General features: G+C 43.0%; 1 protein-coding gene across 4 annotated transcripts; it reads right to left on the reverse strand.

Moving 5' to 3' along the window:
- Positions 1 to 3,751: 3,751 nt before the first annotated feature.
- Positions 3,752 to 25,647, reverse strand: VLDLR (very low density lipoprotein receptor). Of its 4 annotated transcripts, XM_065406424.1 has the most exons (19): positions 25,569 to 25,647; positions 19,852 to 19,971; positions 17,538 to 17,660; positions 16,365 to 16,487; positions 14,761 to 15,132; positions 12,440 to 12,562; positions 12,222 to 12,344; positions 11,566 to 11,685; positions 11,359 to 11,484; positions 10,550 to 10,721; positions 9,823 to 10,047; positions 9,395 to 9,513; positions 8,580 to 8,719; positions 8,056 to 8,197; positions 7,529 to 7,675; positions 5,921 to 6,004; positions 5,388 to 5,465; positions 4,629 to 4,801; positions 3,752 to 3,787 (listed from the first exon to the last, which is right to left on the reverse strand). In XM_065406424.1, the coding sequence occupies exons 1-19, from the start codon at positions 25,645 to 25,647 to the stop codon at positions 3,752 to 3,754; spliced, it is 2,625 nt and encodes an 874-aa protein (XP_065262496.1). The 4 variants fall into 4 exon arrangements, with proteins under 4 accessions (XP_065262496.1, XP_065262498.1, XP_065262497.1 ...); XM_065406426.1 differs by lacking the exon at positions 16,365 to 16,487; XM_065406425.1 differs by lacking the exon at positions 5,921 to 6,004.
- Between the last annotated feature and the right edge of the window lie 377 nt (positions 25,648 to 26,024).

Here is a 26,024-nt window from a genome sequence, read left to right on the forward strand (position 1 = left end):
TCATCCATTCTGATAAGGTAGTTGCTGCATTCAGTGAGTAGAGCAGACTTGCAAAGCTGGATCAAACTCTTGTGGGCCCAATTTTGAAGCTCAGGTGACTGAATATGACAATCAAATCTCACCTTGAATGCTTAAATCAGCACTTTGGAACTTGCATGGGGAACTTAAGTTGCTAAGTGCCAGTAGGAGTGTGCATAGATATGGGCCTTCTACTTAGGCTGAGGTTTTCAATCCTGCTGAAGGGATATGGATGAATGACTAATTTTTCAACCTAGTTATTTACTTCCCTGCCCTGAGTACCTAATTTTCATAATGACTACTGTTTTATCAGTTGTATAGAAGGTAGATGTGTCTGTTTTGACTGACTGGCATGGGATTGCAAGGGGTTTATATGAGCATGTTATTTCTCATGATGGGCCCAGGCTTCCTGTGAGATTAGGTGAAGTAGGTTTTGGGTTTAACACCCCCCCCCCCCAAAACCAAGTGGATGAGGACCCTTACTCATTTACAAGTTTTATGCTTCCTTTGTAACCTCATCCTTGTGTAGCAGATGACTATTTGGTTGCTATTATCCAGTTAGGTATTGCTACTTGGAGTCTGTAAATGACAAGACCTGCTTGGTCCCAGCTCTTTCCTGTTGAGGTCTGCATGCTTTAAGCATTTAAACTGAATTAACTGATATATTATTATTCGGAATCAAGAGCTAGTGTTCAGTGTCTCAAGATGAAATAGTTGTCTGGAAAGGTTAGATAGGAGGAAAGTAGGCCTTTCACTTGGCATAGTGAGAGTTAAAGCAATGGATCAGTTAGTTGATTTGCAGTAAACTTAAGTGTTTGATAGAGGTGAATTATCTGACTAAGGTCAGGTCTACACTAAATATTTAGGTACCCCTAACTCACACAGGGGTGGGGGGGGAATCTACACCCAAGCAACACTAGCAACCTTAACCCCTAGACAGCACTAGGTCAGTAGGAGAGCTTCTTCCACTGACATAGTTACCCTTAGAAGAGGGTCATTCACCTTTGTTAACCTAACACTAAGCCAGTTTCTGGCATTTCAAAGTGAAGTAAGAGAATGCTGTATGGGACTGGTGTTGAGGCCTACAGGGTGACTGGCAGAAGTGGGTATTGAGGGGTAGGATGGGAGCAGGATTAAAAAAAGTTCTGTGCTTCAATTACCATGGAGATTTATGCCCAGCAAGTTACTGGAGCATAATGCTCCCTATCAGAGCAAATTACAAGCCTTACTTTGAATTTTACTATGAGCATTAAGGGAAGCTAGAATGTTGTAGACCAAGTAAAAGGTTTTTGCATAAAGACCCTCTGAACAAAGTTGTATGGTCTCATTGGATGGAGCCATTTTAGTTTAAGACTGTTACAGGAAGTCTTTCATTCAACTCTACTGCACATCTGAGTTAGATCAGACAACAAGATTTGCACCTTACTGCCATACCAGCTAGATGCCTCCTTTCTCAGTAGTCTGCCCTTCTGGAGATACTTTAAGGTTGCTAGCCCTAGATCCATACTGCAGTTACACATGCACTCTGGTGGCTAGACACCCCTTATGGGCAAGGTTTCAAGCTTAGCTGTTAAGTGAAATGCAAGTTTCACTAAAGTGGCCTTGCTGAGCTATCTTTGCATGGAAGCCAATTTTAAGGGATGCTATTCAGTGCCTTTTGGTGGTCAGGCAGAATTTCAGGTTCAACAACTTCACATTAGAAATTTGCCTGTATTTCCAGCTGCTCTTATGAGAGGATAGATCACTTTTTCCTCTAACTGCTACATCTCACTTTAGACTAAGTTTGTGCTGCAATTTCTTTTGCTACAGACAAAAAGTGAAGTTAAATACTGCCATGGGCTACATCATTTGAATGGCTTTGTCCTGAATCAGAAGTGGTAACAGGGCAAATTACACCAAGTTGATGGCTTTGCACACAAAAAAGTTGTTCAGCAGTTTGAGCTTTTATATTTATATGTAGTCCTCGCGGTCTAATTTATGTAGTAAAGCCTCCATCTAGCCTTACCCAAGCCAAATGAGTTTCTGAAGCAAATGTGACTTGGCACAAGTCCCACAGGCCTTTTGAGTTGTAGGAAAAAAGGATCTACTACAGAGTGCAATTGACCACACTAGCTCAGGGGTGGGCAAAGTGTGACCTAACATTTGTGTTGCCTGCCAGGCTCTTTGGCTGCCCCTTGCAATCTCCAGGATGCTAGAAGTCCTGGGGCACCGTGGGGTGCTCAGCCAGGCTGCCTGCCTGCCATGGCTCCATGTTGCTCCTGGCATGTCTGTGCCCCTTGGGGGAAGGGGCAGCAGGTTTCCATGTGCTGCCCCCCCAGCACCATCCTCACAGCTCCCATTGGCTGGAAACTGGCCAATAGGAGCTATAGGGATGGTACTTGCAGACACTGGCAGTGCAGAGAGACCTGCTTTCCCCCCCACCCACCCAGGGTCATGCAGTGACATCCAGCAGCTGGATGCTTCTGGGATTGGCATGGGACCATGGCAGGCAGCCTGAGCAGGCCACTGTGCTGCCAGCCAGGAGCTGCCTGTGGTAGGCACCTCATGGCCAGAGCTTACACCTTACTCCCTCCTGCACCCCAACCCCCTGCTCCAGGTCAGAATCCTTTTTGTACCCAAACTCCCTCCCAGACCCTGCACCCCCCTCCCAGAGGCACCCCCCCCCCCCCGCCCGCCATTAATATAGTAGAAATGGACAGCCTGTGATGACGAGTTTGTGGATAGCTTATAGCAGCTAGAGTGGGGGTAGGCAGAGATTGCACCATACCTTATGCAATCAGCAAGGCTAAAACAGCAATAAGCCCTCAATAAGATAACTAGATTGGACTTTCCCAGAAATCAGTTCTACAGTTAGCAGCTCCATCCTGAACTGTGGCCTTTTGATCTATTGCTTACATTGCAGCATTAGTAGTGTGCATAAATTGCAGAGATCTGGTAGGTGCCTTAGCTATTTGGGGTACTGCCAAAACAGATATACTGGAAAGTTAGTTTTTAGACTAGCTTTCCCAATTTGACTTTTAGGGTAGAAAGAACCTAGAATATTTCCTCTTGCTTTAGGCTCACAGGAAAGGGGCCAAGAGCTAAGTGACATACCTAGCTGGGACCCCAAAAAACTGCTCTAATTCCATTGTGTATAATAAGATTCACTGAACATGACTAGTCACTTTGACTGTTTTAATTTTAGCATTTAACTTTACAGTGGTTTTGATAGAGCATTCATCCTCTGTACACCCCTAAGGTGTAGGAGGCAGGAAAGATTCACAATTCATTCACATACAAAATTACTTATGTTTACAAGTTTTTGGCAATTTATCTGAACCCGTTTTCTCCTATTGCCATTGACCCAACCATTGAAAAAAAGTTTACAATAATTTACATTGAAATATTTCAAAGTGCTTAATAGTGATTGTTCAGGAATATTTACAAGTGGCCTATACAAATATGTACAGGTGGTACACTATAGCACAAGTTGTTCCTGGAATATGGCTTTCTATGGAAAGTGCTTTAAATAGTTGGTCAGTGGTAGTACTGACTAATTCAAGGGTTACAGATAAACAGTAACCATCAAAAGCTGAGTTGTGGACAGATATTTACAGAGTTCTGGTAACCTGTGTAAGATATTTACACACATACAGAAGGTTTCTTCATTCTTCCATCTTGGAAGAATCTTCAGCTATTTGCCTGTTACCATCCAAAAGACTGTAGAACACAAGTAGATTGCCAACTAGAGTATTCAAGCTAGATCGTCATCTGTGCTTACAACTGATATCTGTAGGGAAGGAGCAAATGTGTATTAAAAGCAAGTCTTGGGTTGCAAGAAAAAAGTCTAGTCATACTGTGCAAGATGTCTTGTCCAGAGACTTATACAATTTGTATCTTTGCAAGGTTTTAGGTTTCTTTGGAAAAAGGCAAGCCAGAGCTATGTTACAATAAACATAAAACATTCCTTTTTAAAGTCTGACATCTAAAGCCTATTGCACTTCAGTATTGTGTGTTTTTGGTAGCTGAAGTGATGAAGCCAGGCTTGCTGCTTTGCATGTTACTAGAACCACTAGACATGCTAGAACCACCTGCCCTCCCATACCCCAAAAATATGTAGGGCACTGGCCTCACTTCACCTGCCAATTAATACTGGTACAAGGGACATTGTAAAGGGACCCCTGCTTAGAGTAACTAGCTTGTTGGCAAGCCATTCAAGTGTATGCAACAGGGATGTTTGCCAAACTCAGATTTTTCAAGGCTCATTTGATAGCAATCCCAATGCCTTACAGCTCTATGTACCAGGTATCTGCCAGGAATTCTACAGGCTGCCTGGCCATGGTGGCAAGCCTGTCTCTGCTGCCTAAAAGTGGCATATCGTAACGGCTGTGGCATTAGTTTTTGCCTTGTTCAGCCCAATGCTTTGGCTATGGGTCTTCCTTTGGTCTCCTACTGAAGTATAGGAAGGAGATTGTCAGGTCTGAAGTGCAGATCATGCCTTCCAACTGTATTATAGGAAGGTTGGCCAAGTTTGTCAGGAGTAACTACTTTAGAAGCCAAGACAACTACAAAGAGCATGGTCTCCAACTGCCATTTTGGCTCCCACCTAGAAACCAAGTATCTGTACTTACTGCAGGATAAGTGTGTCCTACTGAACTGCTGTGTCTCCCAATGTCAATAGTGAGATCTTCTTCAGTTGTTTTCAAGTAGACAGGATTGTCAAAATTCATGCTTTTCATATTCTTGTGTTGCCAGTTACGCCACATGAAGTAGCCACCTGCTGCTGCTGCCAGTGCCAGTAATACTGCAATAAAGGAGACAAGTCATAAGTTGCTGACATTCAGCTAGAATGATTTCTAGTTTGGCTTAGCTCATAAGTCTTGTGGTAGTCCAGTTTTAATTCTTCCTATGGGTGCAAGCCATTGACAGCCAGAAGCTTGGTTTTCCTCAACTGAATTTTTAGGACAGGCTTGTGCTACTATATTTGTAGTAGTTGCATCCCCACCCTACAGTAAGACAAGTTACCATGCAGTGACTGTTGGTTTTAGGGGTGGTGGAATATGATAGCAGATTAAGTAGGTAGAGAACAAGTGAGAATGCTTAAGACTTGAATGACTAGATCTTTACAAGTGCATGGTTCCCTTTTGTATGGGATGTCAGGAACAGGGAGTAGTTTTAAATGGGCTTAGTTTCAACACTAGTGGATTTAGTGCCTCTTAAAATGGACAGTGCCCCTAGCATTGACATCAGAATGTTATGTTCTGCTTTTGGAACCATCTCTATTTTGAAGGACTTATTTTCAGACTTGTCAATCCCTTGGAATGATGTTGAGTTGTACCTAGCCACTCTAAGGTAGGGCCTCACTCTTATCTGCACCCAAGTACACTTACCCAGAGGAAGAATAGCCCAGGCAGCTGAAGTTCCTTTGGCAGAACTGACTTCTGACACAGCACTGCTGAAATTGTGTCCTAGAAGAGGAATAAATACAGTCTCATGTATTATTTACTGCTAGGTTGGTAGAATTTAGTCCAAGGCTAGCAGCTTCCTCAGACTGTAGCTAAGAATCACCTTGTCTCTACTCATTAAGATAGTGAGAAGTAAAGAATGCATTCTAGAGCATGTAGCCCACTAAGTACTCTTGCAAATTCATGCAACTGCAGAAAGTTGATTTCCTAGGAAAAGAGTCTCACTGGTAATTTTCATGGCCAACATGAGATGCTAGGCTATCACAAGAGGACACATGCTAGAACTAGCCTTAACACCACACTACTCTCACTTGCCATTTGAGATATGTGAATGCTGAACATGTTCCCTGTTTGCATGCACAGGTTTAGCATGTTTGTGCTAGTTGTCTGAGGCCAGTTTGTGTACCCTGATCAGTCATTGTAATGCATGATTGAAAGTGAGTTATTGGGACCAATACCTCCAGGAACTGGTCCAACAGTTGGTGGTTTTTCTGTTGTGCTGGTATCTTTTGTCTCAATGTAAGCCACAGTAGTTCCAGTACCTGAAACTGGTTATAAATCAAGAACCCAGTTAATCCTGAAGTTCTGAAATTGCTTGCTATTAAGCTGTGGTTGTGAGTGTTTAACAGATGGTAAATGGTCATGCAGCTTTTAGATTTTATCAGACCAAGTTCTTGACCGAGGATGTGATAGGTTTACTCTGCTAGGAAGTTGCAATCTCAGCTGCTGGTTTCCCCCCCGCCCCCCACCTCAGAAGTCTGATGCTTTGGGAAGTGGTTGGACAGTTAAATATGCCTTTTACATGGAAGCCAATAGCTTGCACCAGAAGTTGGATACTCCTAGATATTTTTAGAATCCATCAATTTTCACTGTTAAGAAAGCTTTGATACAAGTGAACCAGATCTCTGGTGTTTCACTAAGTGGTGCAACAAGTTCAAGTTTTGCTGGGGCCTGCTGGTAGCTATCCAAAGCTGTAAGACATAAGCTAGGCAGGCACGGTATTTGACAGGACATTTAGAGTTTTTGCTCACTCCACAGTGATTACTGTGGAAACAGTCACATACAGGGATGAGTTTTTGGAGTGCTGATCATGAACTCCAGCAGAATGTCATATCAACTAGTTCAAGAGCACACTGTACAATGTGTGCATGGCTACTTAAAGTTCCTCTGGTTATTTAAGGAGCTCCTACAGGAAATTATACAGAGCTTTGCCTGCCATTGAACTGCAGTCTAAGGACCACTCAATGAGTTAGACTAACTGGGCAGGAGATTGTTAACTCCCAACAGAGCATGAGCCTATTCAACTTTAGCACTTACCTGCTGTTGTCTGAAGCATAACTGAATCCTCCAGTTAAGAATGCTAGACCCCCACCCAAGTCTGTATTTATTAACATTTGATTAGAGAAGTTACAAGTTAGGCCAGTGGTTCTCAACCAGAAGTACATGTACTCCCTGAAAGACCTTTGCATACCCCCAGAGTATATCAACTCCTCTAGATAGTTGCCTAGTTTTTCAGGCTTCATAAGAGCACTAGCAAAGTCAATACAAACTAATATCTTACAGACAAAAGTGAGAAAGCAAGCAAGGTTTTAGTAATAGTGTGCAGTGACCCTTGTCTTTAGGTCTGATTTTGTAGGCAAGTAGTTTAAGTAAGGTGAAACATGCAGTATGCAAGAAGATTACTCTTGAAGGGGTACAGTAGACTGGAAAAGGTTGAGAACCACTGAGTTAGGCAAGCTGTGTGGATGGCTCTGAAAGTTCCAGCTATCTAGTAGCTCAGTCACCTCCCCCACCCCCATTCTGATGGAATGCACAAGGTCTGATCACAGTATATGGTGATGAATATGCAGAAGCCAGGCACAGACTTGCAGGTAATGCAATAATTGTTGCAAGAGTTTGTATTTCAGTTAGATCACCACAGTTTAAGTCCTGACATAAATGCTAATCATGTAGCAACAGTGGAGCCTTAAGTCTGTCAGGTTAGAACATTACTGTAGGAGTCTTGATTGCACAAGAGTCCCTCATTAGGTCCCCTCTACAGTAACTTTTCAGTTGTGTCACTATACCTTTACACCTTAGGCCATCATCTTGTAGGTTGTATCCAGTAGGACATATGCAGGCATACTTTGGAGAGTGTTCATTTATCTGGGGAGCAGGCAGGCACAGATACTCACAGCCACCATTCTTCATGGTCTCATCACACCAGTTTGTGCCTGTTGGCACAAGTCAATTTTAAATCAGACTAGTGCTTTAGTCTTGCAGACAATTGTTTAGCATTGGTACATGGCAGAGGATATACTGACTGTCCATACATGACTGGACAGTTTCTAGGCCATGGAAATCAAGACATGCAGCAGCACAGTCTACAGCTTTACTCTTTGGGGGACCTCTGAACAGCCCCCCCCTGTACCACCACCTCTACTGTAGTGAGTTCTGCTTAGTGTGCTTTTTGGCCAGTCAGATTTGAGCTTGTCTCCCACCTCACTCCCCTACAGGGAGATTTTCTAGGCTTTTTTAATACCTACTTGATTTTAATAGTAACAAGGTAGACATTTACAATGAAAGTAACATTGCCACAGTTTACATCTGTTACCTGATGGTTGAACAAGCTTGTGATACACAATGATATCCTGAGCATCGTTGAGGTTGTTCACTAGTGTAGCCAATTCAGATCCTGTAAATTTATTGGCACCATAGACTGCTTCATTCTCTCCATCAATCCAGTAGACACGGTCCTAGGAGACAAAGTTATTGCAGCCTATTATGGTTGGGACCAGTTTGGTTTGTCCATCACCAGGGATGGTTAAGTTGTCCCCTGTACATGGTAAATCTGATTTAGTGAGCACAAGTACTCTGAAGTATCAACACAGTTCAACTAGATTAGGATCACTCACATTATGGTTGAGGCAATGTGAAGTTCTGTTAAATTTGATAACTAGCCTTAGTGTAGAATATATTCACTTTTGTATTTGTTACTCTGCCTCTGTATAGAGGCTACAGTAATCCCATTGCAGCAGCTTTTCTGCAGTCTTCCATTTATTAGTCTCTTGCTGTACACTGCCCCTCCAAAGGGAGCCCACAGTCACAATTCCCTACTGGATGCTTGGAGACTCTTACCTCAAATATTGTTAGAGCAAGAGGATGAGCAAGAAACTCATGTGATTTTAACACAATCCTACGATCCTGGCCATTCAGATCCACACTGGACAGCATATGTAGCTTTGAATCAAGCCAGTAGAGGCGGCTTTTTACAAGATCTAGGAAGAGAGAAGGTGCATTTTAGCACATTGAATCTGATCACAAGCACTTGTTTTACCTGGAAAACCTCACTATTCATATTGCCTTTGGGGGTACTTAACTTTGGGTTAGTAAGAGCTGACAAATGCCATCTAGAGTGCATATGCATTTGACTTCCACTGGTAGGTTTCACCCACATGAAGAAAAAAGTGCACTAATTCATAGAGGGCAGTGGTATTACCACAGTAGGACCTGGATTGTGGTTCTCCAAGTGGAGACTGTAGTCCTATAATTAGGACAAAATATGTTTGTCAATGGTACTCTATATGTTGGTGCTACCTCATGAATGGTGTGCCATTTTATCTGCCAGCATCTGCTATGGGTCAAGCTACAAGCAAGCTGTCAATGGGGAGGACACTTCAAAAGACTGCCAATGCTTTGACCAAAGCTGCTAATTTTAGAATTGGAAGCAGCTTGAATGCATAGTGCCTAGAGGCCATGGCTGCACTATAGCCATGGCTGCTCCTAGTGTGTTCAATGCCTTCTCATGGTTACCATGCTAATGTAAACTTCCACAAGTTTTCCAGGGAGTCTTGACTTGCAAACTGGGATTTCTTAAAGATCTAGTGATGTCAGTATTTCTGAAAGGCATTTTGGGCTCTCAGGGAAGTTAATTTTGCAAGAACATGAAATACCTAGTGCAATTCCATTAGGCCACTGGATGTCTGTTGTCACCAGTTGCTGTCTACCAAGTCCATTCATTCCTGCCTTTTCTATTTTGGCTGGTTCACCCCAGTCAGACCAGTACATAAAGCTGTAAAGAGTCAAGGCATTAGGCATCCTGCAGTTTAGCTATATTGTAGTTTAAATTATACTTTAACATGCAAGAAGCAATACTAGCTTGTATGTGTTGTAGTTACAGGAAGGTCTAGAATTAATCTATACATTATGGCTGAGCCAAGCCTATTCCAGTGTGCTCAACTTGTTACCGTCAAATGGGTATGTTCTGCAAGCCTGTTGCTAACCAGATTTCATCTTACTGCTTTGTAGTTTGCTTACCAATCTAGGTTAGTATAGTACCAAGAGGACTTGGCATTAGTCTGTTGTGCAGTGTAATGCTCACCCAGAGAGAGGATCCACAGCTATGGAGGCTGGCTCTCTTAGGCCTGTATTAAACAGGATCTTCCTTTTAGCACCGTCAAGGCTAGCCACTGAGATACTCTTTAAAGCTGAATCAGTCCAGTAGATGTTCTTGTATACCCAGTCAACAGCAATTGCTGCAGGACTGTGTACATTGCTTATGATTTTTAAGTGTTTGCCCACCTTGTCACGACTATCAAGTGAGGCACTGGAAGAGAAAAAAAGGATAAGATTTAGTCTTTGTTTCAACCACTGTACACTAGTGGAGATGCTCCAGTTGAGCTAGTAGCAGTCTGAGGCATATGTACAAATCTTGAACACAAGAATTCTGAAGCAGCTAGCCTCAAAATTGAAAGATTTGTTTAATCTAGACCCAAGATGTTTGCTGCCCTTTGTTTAAAAGTTTAGTTGAACTAAACTTTTCAAGTCAGAACAGTTGCCTCAAGTTGTGCTCATACTTTGGCTGCAACTCCAACGTCAGTAGGGGGTACATGCACAGCTTTGAGTAAGAGTATCCTACTGAATAGGAGTGTTCGACTTCAAGGCAATGGTTACTGAAATTAGGAATTCTTATAGAGATTCAAGCTGTACACAAGAGAATGCTTGTCTGACTTAAGTCAGAGTTTTTAGAAGTCTTTAGCCAGTCACTTTAAGAGCTACAACTTCATGAGAACAAACTGAGGAAAGTTTGAAGCAGGCAGGTTGTTTACCTGAAAATTGCTTTTTGGCTAAAGTCAGCCCAAAAGAGTTTATGCTCAGCAATGTCGGCATCTAGAGCTATGGTGTTTCTTAGCTGCTCTACGAGCTGGAGGTATTCTTTCCTTTCCAGACCAATCTTCCTGATGTCCCGACGATTAGTGAAAATCAGACATGGTTCTTTTCCTAAAGAGGATTTAGAAGTTACCTGCTGTTCTAGTTGACACAAGTCATTCTTACTATACTAGTGTCATCCCAGATGTTTAGATGCTTTGAGTACAGTGCTGATAGAACATGAGTCTAGCAGCCACCATGTGCAGAGATATTAAAGCATCAGCCTCCTTTGGCTCCCCTATGCTTTCACACCATCAGCATTAAGTGCTTTGAGGGACAGGTCTCTCCTGAAGTTTATAGCTCAACCTGAAAGACTGCCAATGGTGTTTTTCCTTCACCCCCAGACAGTGTCCTCAATATTTGAGATTACTGAAGGATTAAAAAAAAGTACTGTGCTCAATTAAATGCCTCTGGAAGATTTCTGTACCATACAGAGAATGATGGTACAAATGACTTGTTGCAGTGAGGTCTTCAACCTCTGTGCTGTTGACAGCAGAGGCTGATTTAGCAAATCTTTGAACCCAATTTGTTGGGCAGAGTTTAATCAGTCCTCTGGTGTATTTGCTATGGGGAGCTGTGTACTGCAGATCACCAGCCAGGTGCAGTAATTCTGGTGTACCTTTGTCATAGCCTCTGAAGAGGCTACCTTTTCTTATATTTCTAATGCTTTTGGGCTCCTGATAAATTGAGTATTGCTAGTTGTGCTTACCTACTGCCTTGCACACTCCGGTAGCTAGATCCATTTGATAGCCACGGCTACATTCACATTTGTAGCCTCCTTTTAAGTTAATACAGATTTGACTGCAAATCCCAGGATTCCGGCATTCATCAATATCTAAGAAAGACTGTAAAGTTAGTATTGTAACAATAAGACGACTAACTCATTTAGGGGGTTGAGGTGGTAGTAGATACTTGCCTCCACATGTTTTCCTGTTTATCAGTTCAAACCCAGCTGGGCAGTCACATTCATACCCAATAACTAGGTCTCTGCAGATATGAGAGCATCCACCATTGTTCACCAGGCATTCATTCAAGTCTGGAGTAGAATTAGAAGAGACCCAAAAAACAGTTGTGGCAACTTAATTGAAATCTCAGGCCATCCATGCCTGTCTAAATTAAAAGGCTACTAGTTCTAGAATACAGCAGAAATTCAAGTACTGGCAAAGATTCCCTTTGCAACAGACACTTGTTAAGAGTCCTATGGGACATGTTGGTGCTCATGTTATTGACATGTAGCTAGTTCTGCAAGTACATCAAGTGAGCCAACTGCAGACTTCAGCTAAGAGAACCTCAGTGCTATTTGAAGCTAGGGTTTCTGTACTATGTTTTACAGTTATCTGCAGCCTGGTTCATGACTAAGCATAAAGCAGCACACTAGTCATTTCAGTTATGTGCAAGCTTAAGTTAGAAGATGCAGGCAAGCCACTGTTCAGTTCTAACTAGAAGTAAGATCCTTTAGTCTTTAAAGAGAGTCTCCCAACCATGGCAAGTTACTTAGTGCAGGTGCCTTTAGTCTGATTCAGACTAATCTCAAGCCTGTTGAGTGACATTCCAAGTAGGTGGCTCACTTACTGCATTCCTTGAGGGGTTCATCACTCCAGTCCTGGCAGTCCTGCTGCTGATTACACACTTTGCTGATGTCTATGCATTCCCCACTTCTGCACTTGAATTTGCCAGATCCAGAGCACTGATTGACTGTCAAGATAATGGGAGGGAAAGGGCCATTAGATAAAAATCTAGAAAGCCCTGTTATAAACAAGAAGAGTTTCACTACTTAGTTCTGTTCTTACCATTTTTACAGTTGACTTCATCAGTTCCATCTAGACAGTCTCTTACACCATTACATTGCCTGCTACCATGGATACAATTCCCATCTTCACATTTGAACTGGTCTGGTCTACAAGTCCGGGAAGCTGAAGAGAGAAATGCTGCAGAGTTAGAATCCTGAAGGTCTTGGTGACTCAGTTACAGAAGTAATCGAAGCCTTAAGATGTTTTGGGAGAGCCAGTGATTGAACTAGGGAAGAGGTAATGAGTTGAAATTTCTCCCCTTTAATAGAAAGGAGTGGGACTGCTAAACACAAAGGATAATCTAGGCATGGCCCAATATCTAAACAAATACTTTGCCTCAGTCTTTATGAGGAGGCTAGGGATAATGGTAGGATGTCAAGTGGGAATGAGGATATGGAGGTAGATATTACCACATCTGAGGTAGAAGCCAAACTTGAACAGCTTAATGGGACTAAATTGGGGGGCCCAGATAATCATCCAAGAATATTAAAGGAACTGGCACATGAAATTGCAAGCCCATTAGCAAGAATTTTTAATGAATCTGCAAACTCAGGGGTTGTAGCATATGACTGGAGAATTGCTAATAGTTCCTATTTTTAAGAAAGGAAAAAAGTTATCTGGGTAACTACAGGCCTGTTAGTTTGACATCTGTTGTATGCAAGGTCTTGGAAAAAAGTCTTGGAGAAAGTTAAGGACATTGAGATCAATGGTAATTGGGACAAAATACAACATAGTTTTACAAAAGCTAGATCGTGCCAAACCAACCTGATCCCCTTTGAGAAGGAGACAGATTTTTTTAGACACAGGAAATCCAGTGGATCTAATTTACTTGATTTCAGTAAGGCATTTGATATGGTTCCACATGGGGAATTAGCTAAATTGGAAAAGATGGATCAATATGAAAATTGAAAGGTGAATAAGGAACTGGTTAAAGAGGGGACAACAGGTTGTACTGAAGGGTGAAATGTCAGGCTGAGGGAGGTTACTAGTGGAGCTCCTCAGGGATTGGTTTTGGGACCAATCTTATTACTGACCTTGGCACAATAAGTGGGAATGTGCTAATAAAGTTTGCAGAGGACAAAGCTGGGAGGTATTGCCAATACAGAGAAGAACCAGGATATCATACAGGAAGATCTGGATGACCTTGTAAACTGGAGTAATAGGATGAAATTTAATAGTGAAAAGTGCAAGGTCATGCATTTAGGTAATAAACAAGAATGTGTGTTATAAACATGGGACGCATCAGTTGGAAGTAACAGAGGAGGAGGAGACCAGGACCTTTGAGTATTGGTTGATCACAGGAGGACTATGAGCTGCCAATGTGATATGGCTGTGAAAAAAAGCTAATGCAGTCTTGGGATGCATCAGGCGAGGTATTTCCAGTAGAGATAAGGTGGTGTTAGTACCATTATACAAGGCACTGGTGAGACCTCATCTGGAATACTGTGCAGTTCTGGTCTCCCATGTTTAAGAAGGATGAATTGAAACCAGAACAGATACAGAGAAGGGCTACTAGGATGATCTGAGGAATGGAAAAACCGTGTCTTATGACAGGAGACTCAGAGCTTGGCTTGTTTAGCCTAAGCTACGGCAACTGAGGGGAGATACGATTGCTCTATAAATATATCAGAGCAATAAATACCAGGGAGGGAGAGGAATTATTTAAGCTTAGTACCAATGTGGACACAAGAACAAATGGATATAAACTGGCCATCAGTAAGTTTAGACTCGAAATTAGATGAAGGTTTCTAACCAGAGGAGTGAAGTTCTGGAACAGCCTTCCAAGGGGAGCAGTGGGGGTAAAAGACATATCTGGCTTCAAGTCTAAGCTTGATAAGTTTATGGAGGAGGATGGTATGATGGGATAGCCTAATATTGGTAATTGATTGGTCTTTGACTATTCGCAGTAAATATGTCTAATGGCCTGTGATGGGATGTTAGATTAGGTGGAATCTGAGTTACTACAGAGAATTCTCTTGGGTGTCTGGCTGGTGAGTCTTGCCTACATGCTCGGGGTTTAGCTGATTGCCATATTTGGCATCGGGAAGGAATTTTCCTCCAGGGCAGATTGGCCAAGGCCCTGGGTTTTTTTTCGCCTTCCTCTGCAGCGTGGGGCACAGGTCACTTGCTGGAGGATTCTCTGCACCTTGAAGTTTTTAAACCATGATTTGAGGACTTCAATAGCTCAGACATAGGTTAGGGGTTGGATACAGGAGTGGGTGGGAGAGAGTCTGTGGCCTGTGTTGTGCAGGAGGTCAGACTAGATGATCATAATGGTCCCTTCTGACCTTAAAGTCTATGATTGTACAACAGTTACTTACGGCAGTTTGTTTCATCACTTCCATCCTTGCAGTCTGAGTCTCCATCACACCGCCACTTCTTGTGAATACATTCTCCTGAGCCACATTGTACTTCACTAGGAGAACATTTCACAGGATGGGCAGGCTGGCGGCCACATTGCTCTAGAGATTCATCTGACTGGTCTGAACAGTCTGCGTCATCATCACATACCCAGCTAATAGGGATACAGCTAGAACTTTTACATTGAAATTCATGTGCTCCACAAGTAGGTGGTGTGCAGTCCAGTTCATCACTACCATCACTGCAGTCATCCTGGCCATTACAGACAAAGTTTTTGGAGATGCATCGCCCACTGGAGCAAGTGAACTCTGCAGGGCTACAAGTTACATTGCCTGGTAATAGAGAGGGAATTCAATTAGTGTCAGGATTTTAGAACTATGAACTATGACTGCACCATCTGGTTTTCTACTGCAGGTTCTTAATTGACCTAACTGAAAAGTTAGTCTTCTACAAAGGGGTAGTGGTGAAGATCACTTATGCAAGTATTTACTTCAGAAAATTCTAGTTAGCCACCGCAGTCATTAAAACTATTGCCATTCTGTTTGTTAGGTTCATGTCCCATATTTGGATATTCTATTCCTCTAGATCTATGCAAGCCTTTACTCTGAAGCTGGGTATAGTGTCTAAGTCTTAGAGACACTTTTACAGTATCCACTCAGAGGACATTTGTTTTAGAATGTGAGCTTCTTGCACTTGTACCTTGCACATCCTCTGTGCATTTTGTTGAGTTGGTTCTTGAACATCTGAGACTGGAGGGCAGTGGGGAAGAGTAGGGAGGAAGCTCTGCACACTCTTTGAAAGTACAGGCTAGGGGAAGCTAGATTTTATCATCTTTGGTAAGATCTATGTTAAGAAAATAAGCTGCTGTCTAAATCTAGAGATAGAGCCCCTTTTAGTACATGTTTAGGAAGTGGGGAATTTGTTAGTGTAGCAGCTAAAGCCGACTGCTACGAGGCTTTATAGAACAGCAGCTTTATGAAGTCCAAATGACAGGGGACTAGCCACATGAGTATTATAGTACTAAGTGGATCACCACTAAGCAAATGACAGTTTTGCTCTCTAATGAACTGTATAATAGTTAGGATGGTCCAACAAGTTAGTTTTGCTTTGAGTCTTGAAAAGAATCATTGCTATTTCATTCCATTGCTTGGAGTGTATCCATTTGGAGATCGAATGGATTACTACTTAGCCACTGCAGAGAGCCTGGTAGTTGGTACTCAAACTATAATTCAGATTTCATGTTAGGAGGCAGTGTCCTTGCTTAGAGGCACTTATTTTAGCCTTTTAAATTTGTCTGATATTAGACCCATAGTAGCACTTACAAGTGTAGTCCTCACCATACAAATGAACAAGTTTTAAAATCACTTATAGCAAGTTCAACTGAATAGGATTAGGAAGAGTAGCATTTGATTGTATGATGTGACTACTAACAGTCACTCCAGTTGAGTTTACAGAAGTTATAGTTTTAAGAGCACCAGTTGGCTATTTTACACAGCTAGTTCATCTGCAGGCCAAGAACATTTGAAAAAAAGCTATACAGGCTACCATTTGTTTCTTCCCTTACCACAATTCTCTTCATCTTCACCACTATCACAGTCATTTTCACCATCACATTTCCAGGACAGAGGGATACACTGAGTTGATCGAGGACCACAGCTGATTTCATTTACCCGGCATGTTCTCAGGTCTATTGAGGAGTGAATTTGAGAGAGAGGGGTCAGTTTCAAGAGCTACTTAGGAGGTCTAGAGTTTAGGTTTTAAAGATTCCACTCAAAGTGTTTAAATCCAGATATTGCTCTTTGTGAGAGTGTAAAGCTGCAGTAAGTTCACTGCTGTTTTCACTGTCCATCCCAAGTGAAATGTAGAGTCAGTTCTAATACTTTGACCATTAGAAAGGGCCTCAGGTTGTTCTAGGGGAGGAAGAACTGTTTTATCTGGGCTATGGAGGTTACCTTATGAATTATGCTGATGTCTATCTGTATGGCACATGTTATTTTAGAGTTACTATTTCATTCTCAGAGGAGAAGCGATACAGGGTAGGGTTAAGTTAGTTAAGAAGGCAGTTAAGTCTGCCTGTGCAGTCCCATGCAAGTGTTTGAAATTCTTACTCAGTCTTTCCCTTCATTAATACTCTAGCAGTGGGTGCATGAACTGACTTTCAGGTGCAGCCAGGGCCATGAGGTACCCTTTAGAGTGCTGTATTCACAATCAAGGGGGCTAGAAACTGAGTCAAGGTCTTCTACTCTGTTTCCCATAACTGAATTGGAGTCTACAGAATGCATCAAGGGCAGGAGGACAAGGCAATTCCAGGACATGCTCAAAGATCTTCAGACATTCTATTACAGACATCCCTGTTATGTTTCCACAGGAAAGGGAATCTTGAGCAGCCTTAATAGCCCACAGGTCTGGCTAAGATTACAAAGGTAATGGGGGCTTTATGCAGATAAAGAAATAGATTAATTGATCAGACACTGAAGTCTCTCCCTTGTTCCTGATGAGAACATCTGTAACTCTGAAGACTGTTCTTTGAAGCGGCTTTCAAGTAGAGCTGACAATACCCTAGTAGCCTGAAGAGCTCAAGTAGTGGGTATATGCAACTGATTGCTTATAATAAAAAGCTAGTTTTAAAACCTTGAGTTATGACGACAGGCTACAAGATGGACAGTTTTCGGTTGAGAGATTTAATTTTCCTGCTCAGATTTAATTTGCTTGTCAGCACAATGATAGGCTCACTTACGGCACAGTTCAGGGCTTTCATCAGATCCATCTTCACAGTCTGGGTCCCCATCACACTGCCACCTGTTAGGGACACACTGACCACTGTTGCACACAAAGTCAGATTCAGCACAGGTCTTCTTCACTGCAAAGGAAGAGTTCCAGTATGTTTAAGTACAATTATATCTTAACAGCCAATCGCCTAGGATCAAGAACCTAGGATGCCACAAGCATTTTACTGCTAGCCTAATGGATGTTTAGGATACTCATCTCCTGTGTTATGGTGTGAACTTCTGGAGAGTTGTACCAATTAATATGTTGGCTATGAGCAGTGAGATATTATCGTTTACAGCCTTCAAAGAATTGCCACTGAGCATTATCTTCACTCCTCCCACCCAAAGCTGCTTTATAAAGCAATAATAGTTTGAGTGTATTGGATGCAAAGCAAGTGGTCTTTTCAAAGAGTTAAGCTATTAAAGATTGCAAGACCAACATCTGCTTGTATCCATTTGTAAGATAATGCACAGATACAGCAATCCTGCCAATATTTGTGGCCAACAAGTCATGAGTTGCTCATCAGTGGACATCTTAGATTTAAGTCAAATTTTAGAGTCTAGATTAGGTTGAGGTATTAACAGGCAAGAATTCTAAGTTGCACACAAGAGGGACTTCAATAAAGTCAGACTGAATTAGAGTAGTTTTCACATCTGCATTACAGTTTAAACTGTATATACAAGTACTTAGTAGCTTGGGTGGAAAGAAACAGCTTCTGGTCTTTTTTGCACTTCAACTTTTTGCTTTCAAGAGGCCAGCCTCAGCCCTGCAAGAGAAGTCTAGTTTGTTAGTGAAGAGGTTACCTTTGAACATCAGTTCTCATTTCAAGTTAGGGGGAAGGTGAAGGAAGTTGCAATCTGCCAATATTTGTTTCAAGTGAGAAATATGGTATTGACAGTCAGAATAATCTGACCAATATGTTCACTGAAAAACAGTAGGTGTAGTAGAGATGTACAGTCACTGGGAGGGATAGCTCAGTGATTTGTGCACTGAGCTGCTAAACCCAGGGTTGTGAGTTCAATCCTTGAGGGGGCCACTTAGGGATCTGGGGCAAAAATCAGTACTTGGCCCTGCTAGTGAAGGCAGGGAGCTGGGCGTGATGACCTTTCAGGGTCCCTTCCAGCTCTATGAGATAGGTATACATCACTGTAGGCTACATGTTTGCTGGTGGATGAAATTTTATCTTAAACTATCAACTCTTGCTTTTGAAGAGCTCAGTCTGCAATAGATTAGTGTTCCTCTTTTGCACAGGAAATTCAATTCAGTCCTTTAACAAATGCAAGTATTGTATTTATTAGTGATTAGCCAACATATGATTAGTGGAAATTGGATACCAGGGGAATTTAATACTACCTGATGTGCTAGAGGAAAGGAAATGGAGGCTGTAATCCATAATGATTATTTCACTAATATTAATCTACTATGATTTTAGAAGATAACTCAAGAGTTAGGTTTAACAGATTCTTGAAGGCAGAGTTGCACTGCAGTAGTAAACTGGTTTTAAGTAGAAATATTTAGCTAGTTCAGAGGGACACTGCAGGAGAAAGCAAGGAAACAGCATTCTAGCTAGTTTTTCCCTTTTCAGCTCTATGTGTGTCAAGGCATTGGTGACAAAATGGTCTAGGACTGCACAGACAGCTGTAAGGAGCTCAGGACAGAAGAAGCTGACTAGTTGTCAGTTTCCTTGTACAACCCTCCAAGACAGTTAGATTGTCCCTGGACAAAGCAAGAGAGCTATGGAACACCACTGCAGACAGACATATTTGGAAAGAGGAGTACCCCTAAAGATAGCTTTATGGGGCAGCCAATGAAGTACTTTGCTTGTTGATATATTTTAAGCTGTCCAGACATCTAGGTAGGTGTTCCAGTCATATCAGAGACTGACAGCTTTATGCTCAAGTTTGTCACTATCTTAAGTGATGTCTTTATAGCCATGGGAGGGGTCAATTACCTTGACTAGACAGAACAGGTTGCTTTGAGGTTTAGCTAGAAGGGCACTATAGCTGCCTGGACTCAGTCCTGCAGAAGCCTGAATGCAAGTTTTAAAGCTACACCTGTGTGAGAATACACTATTCTTGAACAAGACCAAGATGGCATTAGATTTGGATATCCTATAAAACCCTGGTTTATGAGCCTGTTGACTCTACTGCCTCCCTCTGCCTGGCTCACTCACCACGAACCAGGTATTAGCATTAGTGGAACTCTTCTCCTAAGCAACACTTTGTTATGCCCCACCAATGGAGTTTACTCAAGGAACACTTTGCAGTTGCACAAAGGCTTACCACAGGAGCTCTCATCACTGCCATCAGAACAGTCTTCATCTCCATCACACTTCCATAACAGAGTTATACAGCGTCCATTACTACACTGGAATTGAGATTCTTCACATTTTGCTCTTGCACCTTGAATTAAGAAGGTCAGTTAGTCAAGCTACTATAGCTACATTTTACTGATGGGCCCTTTTCACTTAGAAGCAAGAGTAGTTAGAGTGTGGGAAAGATTACCTGCTCTGACTTCAAATGCAAGAGTGTCTCACTCTGCATCTCTGAACTATACAAGAGTTCTTTTGACGTTTGGACAAAATTTATTAAGTAGACTGTTTGGCCAAGTGTGGTATGGTCAGGTTTACTGGGTTGAAATCCACTAAGCCTAGGAAGCTTCAGGGATGACTTATCACATTGTTATCTTTTCCATGCCAGTATCTCATGTTACCTCACTCTATGGCAGAAATAGACATGGTTTACAACACAACACATTTGCCCTTGCAACGAGACTGACAGCTGTGGCAATTCATACACTTGTGTTCCTCAGTTAGGTGCTTTAGAAAGGAGCCCAGCCTATTTTAGATCTGTAACAGCATATGGAGGAAGGCTAGGTTTCAGCTCTATTGTGGAAGCTTTTAGAAGAGTTTCCTACTATATGGAAATTGAGGAGTCTGGCAATAGTAAGTAGGTTACATACCCTGCCGGTCAATAGAGCGTCAAATCCAGGGCAGCAGAACAAAGTCTTAGTATTAAGTTACAGCACTTAAGTTTTACTCATTACAAGTTCAAGGATAAGTGTTGTGCCTCATGCAGACCTTGTCTGTGTATGGGCAGCTCAGTTAGATTGCCTTTGTTTGGCATTGGTTTTAGTTAGAAGCGTGTAGTATTTGTCAATAGATTTGAAGGCAGTACTTCAAAAATCAGAAGAAGCCATTACTTTTATTTTCTGTACTAGAATTGTTTGCCAAGTGTTTGAGTTAGAGAAAGATGGGTACAAATGTTTACAGCTCTGTTGCACTATGGGTATTGGTTATGATTATGTATTCTGTTTGCAAGCTGGAATCACTACAGCTTTCTGTACATGTTTCATAAGTAGGTTTTCCCCAATACAACTTGTTCTAGTGAAGCTGAATGACCCTATTCCTCATAGGAGAATCACACTATGCCACACAGACACTGTTTGATATCAAACCAGTATCAGCTTCAGTACAGCAGCAGTCTCTCTAGCAGTTGCACAAGCCTTGTCTGGTGTGCTTACATGCATTACATTTATGTTTTAAGGTCTAGAGGAGGGACTATAGCATGATGCAAGACTCCTGCTTCTCCCTCATTTGTTGCATCATTTGATGAGTTATTTTCTTGGCATCAAGGCTAGAAGGCATCTATTTTTAGCTTTTACAAAAAATCCACACCATTTGTTGTTTGCAATCTATTCTAGATAGACTAAAATGCAAGCCAGTATACCAAGTCGCTTCAATTATATCACAAGAGCACAGTCAGCTTGCTGACTTAGTTAGCAGGAAGTCCACTGCATAACATGGGGTGGCCATCAACTTGCCACTAGGTGGTCCCAAAAGTAATGGCAGAACAAATTGGGTGAGGGTAAGTGCAATCTCACCTGCAGAACATCTAATGTTGTCAATACATGCTGTGCTGCCAAATGTCAGCCTATATTAGGAAGCCAATGTATTTCAAGTTTTGTATGCAAGTGGTCTTTAACAGTTTAAATATCTTTCACTGCTACAATGTCTGACAAGCAGATGAAACTAGATCAGTTTTTGATTAGATCTGTCAAGACATAACATCTCATTTTATAGGATGTGTTACAGTAGTGAAATACCAGTTAAACTGAACTGATTTAATAGTCAGATCTTTTGCTATGATTATCCACTCCAGCCTTGCATAAGTTCAGCCAGTGGAGAGTGCAGGTAGTCAGAAGGAAACGTGCTATTGTTTGGGGCAGATGAAGATAGTAACAGGTCCTAATCTAGCAGGAGATGGGTCCCAAAACACTAGAGACCTTTCATTCCCCTGCCAAAATGGGATCATTCAAGGAGAAAAAAAAAAACCACCAAACAAAAAAAGTTTTAAATACCACATTCAGAAAGCATGCCTAGTTGTAGATGCAACATCTACATAGATCACATTACTGCAACTCTAGTGACATCTGCATTATTCTACATAAGTCTGCATTTAAGCATTTAACTCCAAGGGAAATTTAATCACTTGATACTTCAGTTTAATCACTACTGCTGCAGTGATTAAGTTCAGGATTGCAAGTTCATCATTTGAGTAATAGTACTACTAATCTGTAGGAACAAGTTAGAGTAGTTAACCTTTACTATTTTTAAGGATGTGTTTTGTTCCAAAAGACTTCGTTTTAGAGCGCTGAACCAGCTACACTAAACAGCTGCTCTTCAAATAACGTGATTTATAGTCATTTTGGCACTAGAATAGGAATGGTCTACACCCCAAATTAAGCACCAGTCTGTATTTCTGTCTTTAGACTCAGAAGTACTTGTCCTTTGCCAAACTCTGGGGCAGTGGCAGAGCTATCCTTTACCTTGGATTTCTTCCTCCCCTCCCTGATTTGTTACATAGAATATCATGGTTGGAAGGGACCTCAGGAGGTCACTAGATACTGCTAGCTAATGCTTAGAGGTTGCATAGTACTGTGAGAATGGGTTCTGTGAAGTGCTACAAGTAGTTAGCAACAGTAACCTAGAAGCAGAAGTTGCTGATTATATTGGGACATAGGTATGAAAGGGCAAGATCACATCTTTAGTGTTTTAAGTTTAAGTTCTTAGAGATTACAGATCATTACCATTAGACTCTGAACCTGGATGCATGAGCATGAGCCCCTTTACCTTAAGATTTGTTCATACAGTATGTCTATATCTAACACATTCCCACAGGTCTACATCCCTGTAGCAGGAAACTCAATGAGAAATGTTACTGTTGATTTGCCTTTTCCTTAAACTAGGCAAGTGAGATTTACTTGCACCATGTACATATTAGAAATCATTCAAGTTAGACTGTTGGCAATCTAGTCCTATACCTCCACTCAGAGTGGAGGTGTTACTTGTTTCAAAAACAGTGAAGCAGTAGCATAAGCTGTTCTGGGCAAATCACTGCCTCTGTTCCTATTTAAGGGGCTGGATTACTCGAGATCAAGTTGTTTGATTTTTCAAATAGATGAAGTTAGCTCTGCTTTTCCAACCTGAGGCTGGGATATTGCTGTAGTGGTCATATCAGTCGGTCTTCCCTGAGGACTGTCAAGTATCAGTCTGGAAGAAGAGTCTGTTCTTGGAAGTGACAGTTATGAGGTCCAAATAACCTGATTACAGTAAGAACCAGAATTGGGGATCTATCAAAGTAAGCTTTAAAAAAAAAGTAATGGGTAATTCCCTTCAGGGTAGTTCTTACCCAATTGCTTTAGCTGGTTTCAGCCTAAGCCACTTCAGTTGTACATGCTATGCCCCTTCATTTTTGGCATTTACCAGTTTTCTGAAATTCAGATTTTTTTTTTTTAAAAAGCTACTTTTAACACTTGACTGATTTTCACCCAGATTGTGGGAAGGCTGGGTCCTAGAAAAGAGACTCCCCACCAGACTTCAGCATGTCTGTTTCTTCTGCACAGACAGCAGGGGAGTGAAGTGGGCAAGGAGCTGGGTCCTGGAAAGTGAGACTGACTGCTGCAGCAACAAGCCTGCAGAGAGCCAAAGCCTGCACCCATTAAATACTGCTCCCCCACAACCAGACAGCAACCCCTTCTTACCCCAGACCTTCAGCACAGCCCCAGGCAGGGGAAGCTGGGAGGGCTGAGCTGAAGGGTCCCACCCAACCATCTGCTTCTCTCCTGACATTCAGCACATTCCCATCTGCTGCCTTTGCATGGTGGGCAAGCAAGATAGTTTCCAGAACCTGCTTCCCACCCAGGGCCGGTTGCTGCAGCATTTAGGAGGCTTACATGGAGCAGAAGTCTTCAATTACTATATTGAGTATCCCCTGTGATTGTCAGGCACTCCCTTTTCTGTAGGTCAAACTGTGACCCTCCCAAGTCTCCCTCCCACACCCCCCCCAGTTGGGAGCCTGCTGTGAGCAGAAGGGCTCAATGCTTTTGTTAAGGTCATGCTTGGTCCGTGATATCACTGTTACACCACTCAAGATTAGAAAGAAACAGATGTTCATTACTACTTTGTATATGGTGGAAGGAGTATTACATGCTCTTCCCTTTATCCCTGGGAGCAGTTCTAGCTACTTCATGTTTTCTCTTTGGCAAGGAGCTCGACTGTCATCCCAAGTGCGGATACTGACTAAGGAGATCTGCTTGGAGGTGTTGACTCTGTCCCTTTCCCGAAGTAAGAAGTAGTTTACTGCCAGTGTCAGCAAGGCCTCTGAGAGTGGCATTTTCTAAAGTGCATTCTCCCCCAACTAACCCACCATTTCCCAATCCTAAAAAAAAAAAAAATCTATCTCAAGTTAGCTAGTACATTCAGCAGTTGCCAGACAGCAACAAATGCAAGTCATCATAACAGGTCTGGTGAACCCTAATTGATGGTTGGTCACCATCTAGACTTCAAATCAAAACAATAGCTAAGGTGTCATTGCAAATGTTAGCTTTTTGGTTTAACAGCTGTAGGCAGAACAATTAAAAAAAGACACCTACATATGGGCTTAAACACACTCAGGATAATTAAACCTAAATTGTTCTTTCAGGTTTGTGACTATAAAGTCAAAGTTCACCCCTCCCCCACAATGCCAACCAAAAGAGCATTTACACAAAAATAGAAACTGCAGTTGACCTGAGCTGGGGCCAGTGTCACTAGCTACTAGAGCAGCACAGGAACCACCAGACAACTCCTGAAAGATGCTCATTCAGTATTTGGCTATACAGTATTAGCTAGCTCATAAGTACACACTACAATCTCCCCCCCCCCCTTATGCAAGCCAGCCAGCCTCTTTCCCCACACCCAAACATCATCCTACAGCTGGAATAAGGAGGCAGCCAAGTATAATTGGCCCCAATTGTGTGGCAAGTACTATGAACCTTACCATGCTTCTTGCAGGGATTGGAAATAGAGTGAAATCCTGTAATGGGCTCTTACAAAACTCAAGTCATTTCCTCAACGTCTATTGTCTGGATGGCAAGCTAATGAAGCCATAGGGATTGGGGCCCACCTACCACTGAAAGTGGGAAGCATTCCCCTCCCACGTAGGGAGTGAGGGAGGGGTACTCCCCTCCATAAGCTAGTCCTCTGCCGATGTCTTCAGGCCACAGGGCTCCGACTTTCCCATGCTCCTGCACGCTCAGGAGCGACAAGATCCGTGTGCTTGTTACTCAGCTGCTGAGCTATGGAGGAGGAGCAGTTCCTCCTCCACTCTTTCCCTGCGTGGCCCTCCCCACCCCCAAACACGGCTAGTCACGAGCCTGCCTGAGAGCGCTCGCGCGCCCTGCTCTCCTCTAGTGGGACCCTCTGGATGCAGCAGCTCAGTAACCTACATGCAGTTTCATTGAAGGCGTGACTCCCCAGCACGCGCCGGGGGTGGGAAAAGGAACTAAATCCCCATTGTCCCCGCAGAGGTGCCTCACGTGAAAACGGGCTCAGTGTCACTGCAACAGCACGCGCCCACCCCCTACCCGCCCCGGCTACAGGGCCGAGACATACAGGGGAGGCGGGGAGGGAAAAGGGACACCAAATAAAAACGCCCCGAGCCCCACGGTCGCTACTCACCTTGCACACAGCCGCGCTCGCCCAGCAGCCAGCAGAGCGCCGCCAGGAGCCAGAGCCCCCGGAGCGAGGACGTGCCCATCGTGTGCAGCAGCTGCTGCGCGCACAACAAGTTAGCAGCCTGGGCGGGGGGAGCTCCCCGGTTTTCGGCACCTTGCCCGGCCGCCTGCAGGGAAGGCAGCTCCGGCAGGAAGGAGGGGAGCGCGCGCACCGGCCCGGGCTAGTGGGGAGCAGCGAGCCGGAGACATGCACAAGGGGGAGGGTGTCCCCGCGACGCTCTTATACGAACCGCCCAGCTCCTGTGTGCGGCGGCCGCCCGGTGACTCACGGGGCCCCCGCCAGCCGCTGGTTGGCTCTCGAGCGCCTCCAATCCCTGCCGCCTGCCCTAATTTCCTGATCCACGCAACCTGCCGATGGCAGCTGTGCTCGCTCCTCCATCTCGCCGGGCGCTGCTGCTGG

This window comes from Emys orbicularis, chromosome 6 (assembly GCF_028017835.1).
Source record: "Emys orbicularis isolate rEmyOrb1 chromosome 6, rEmyOrb1.hap1, whole genome shotgun sequence".
NCBI classification, from domain to species: domain Eukaryota; kingdom Metazoa; phylum Chordata; order Testudines; family Emydidae; genus Emys; species Emys orbicularis.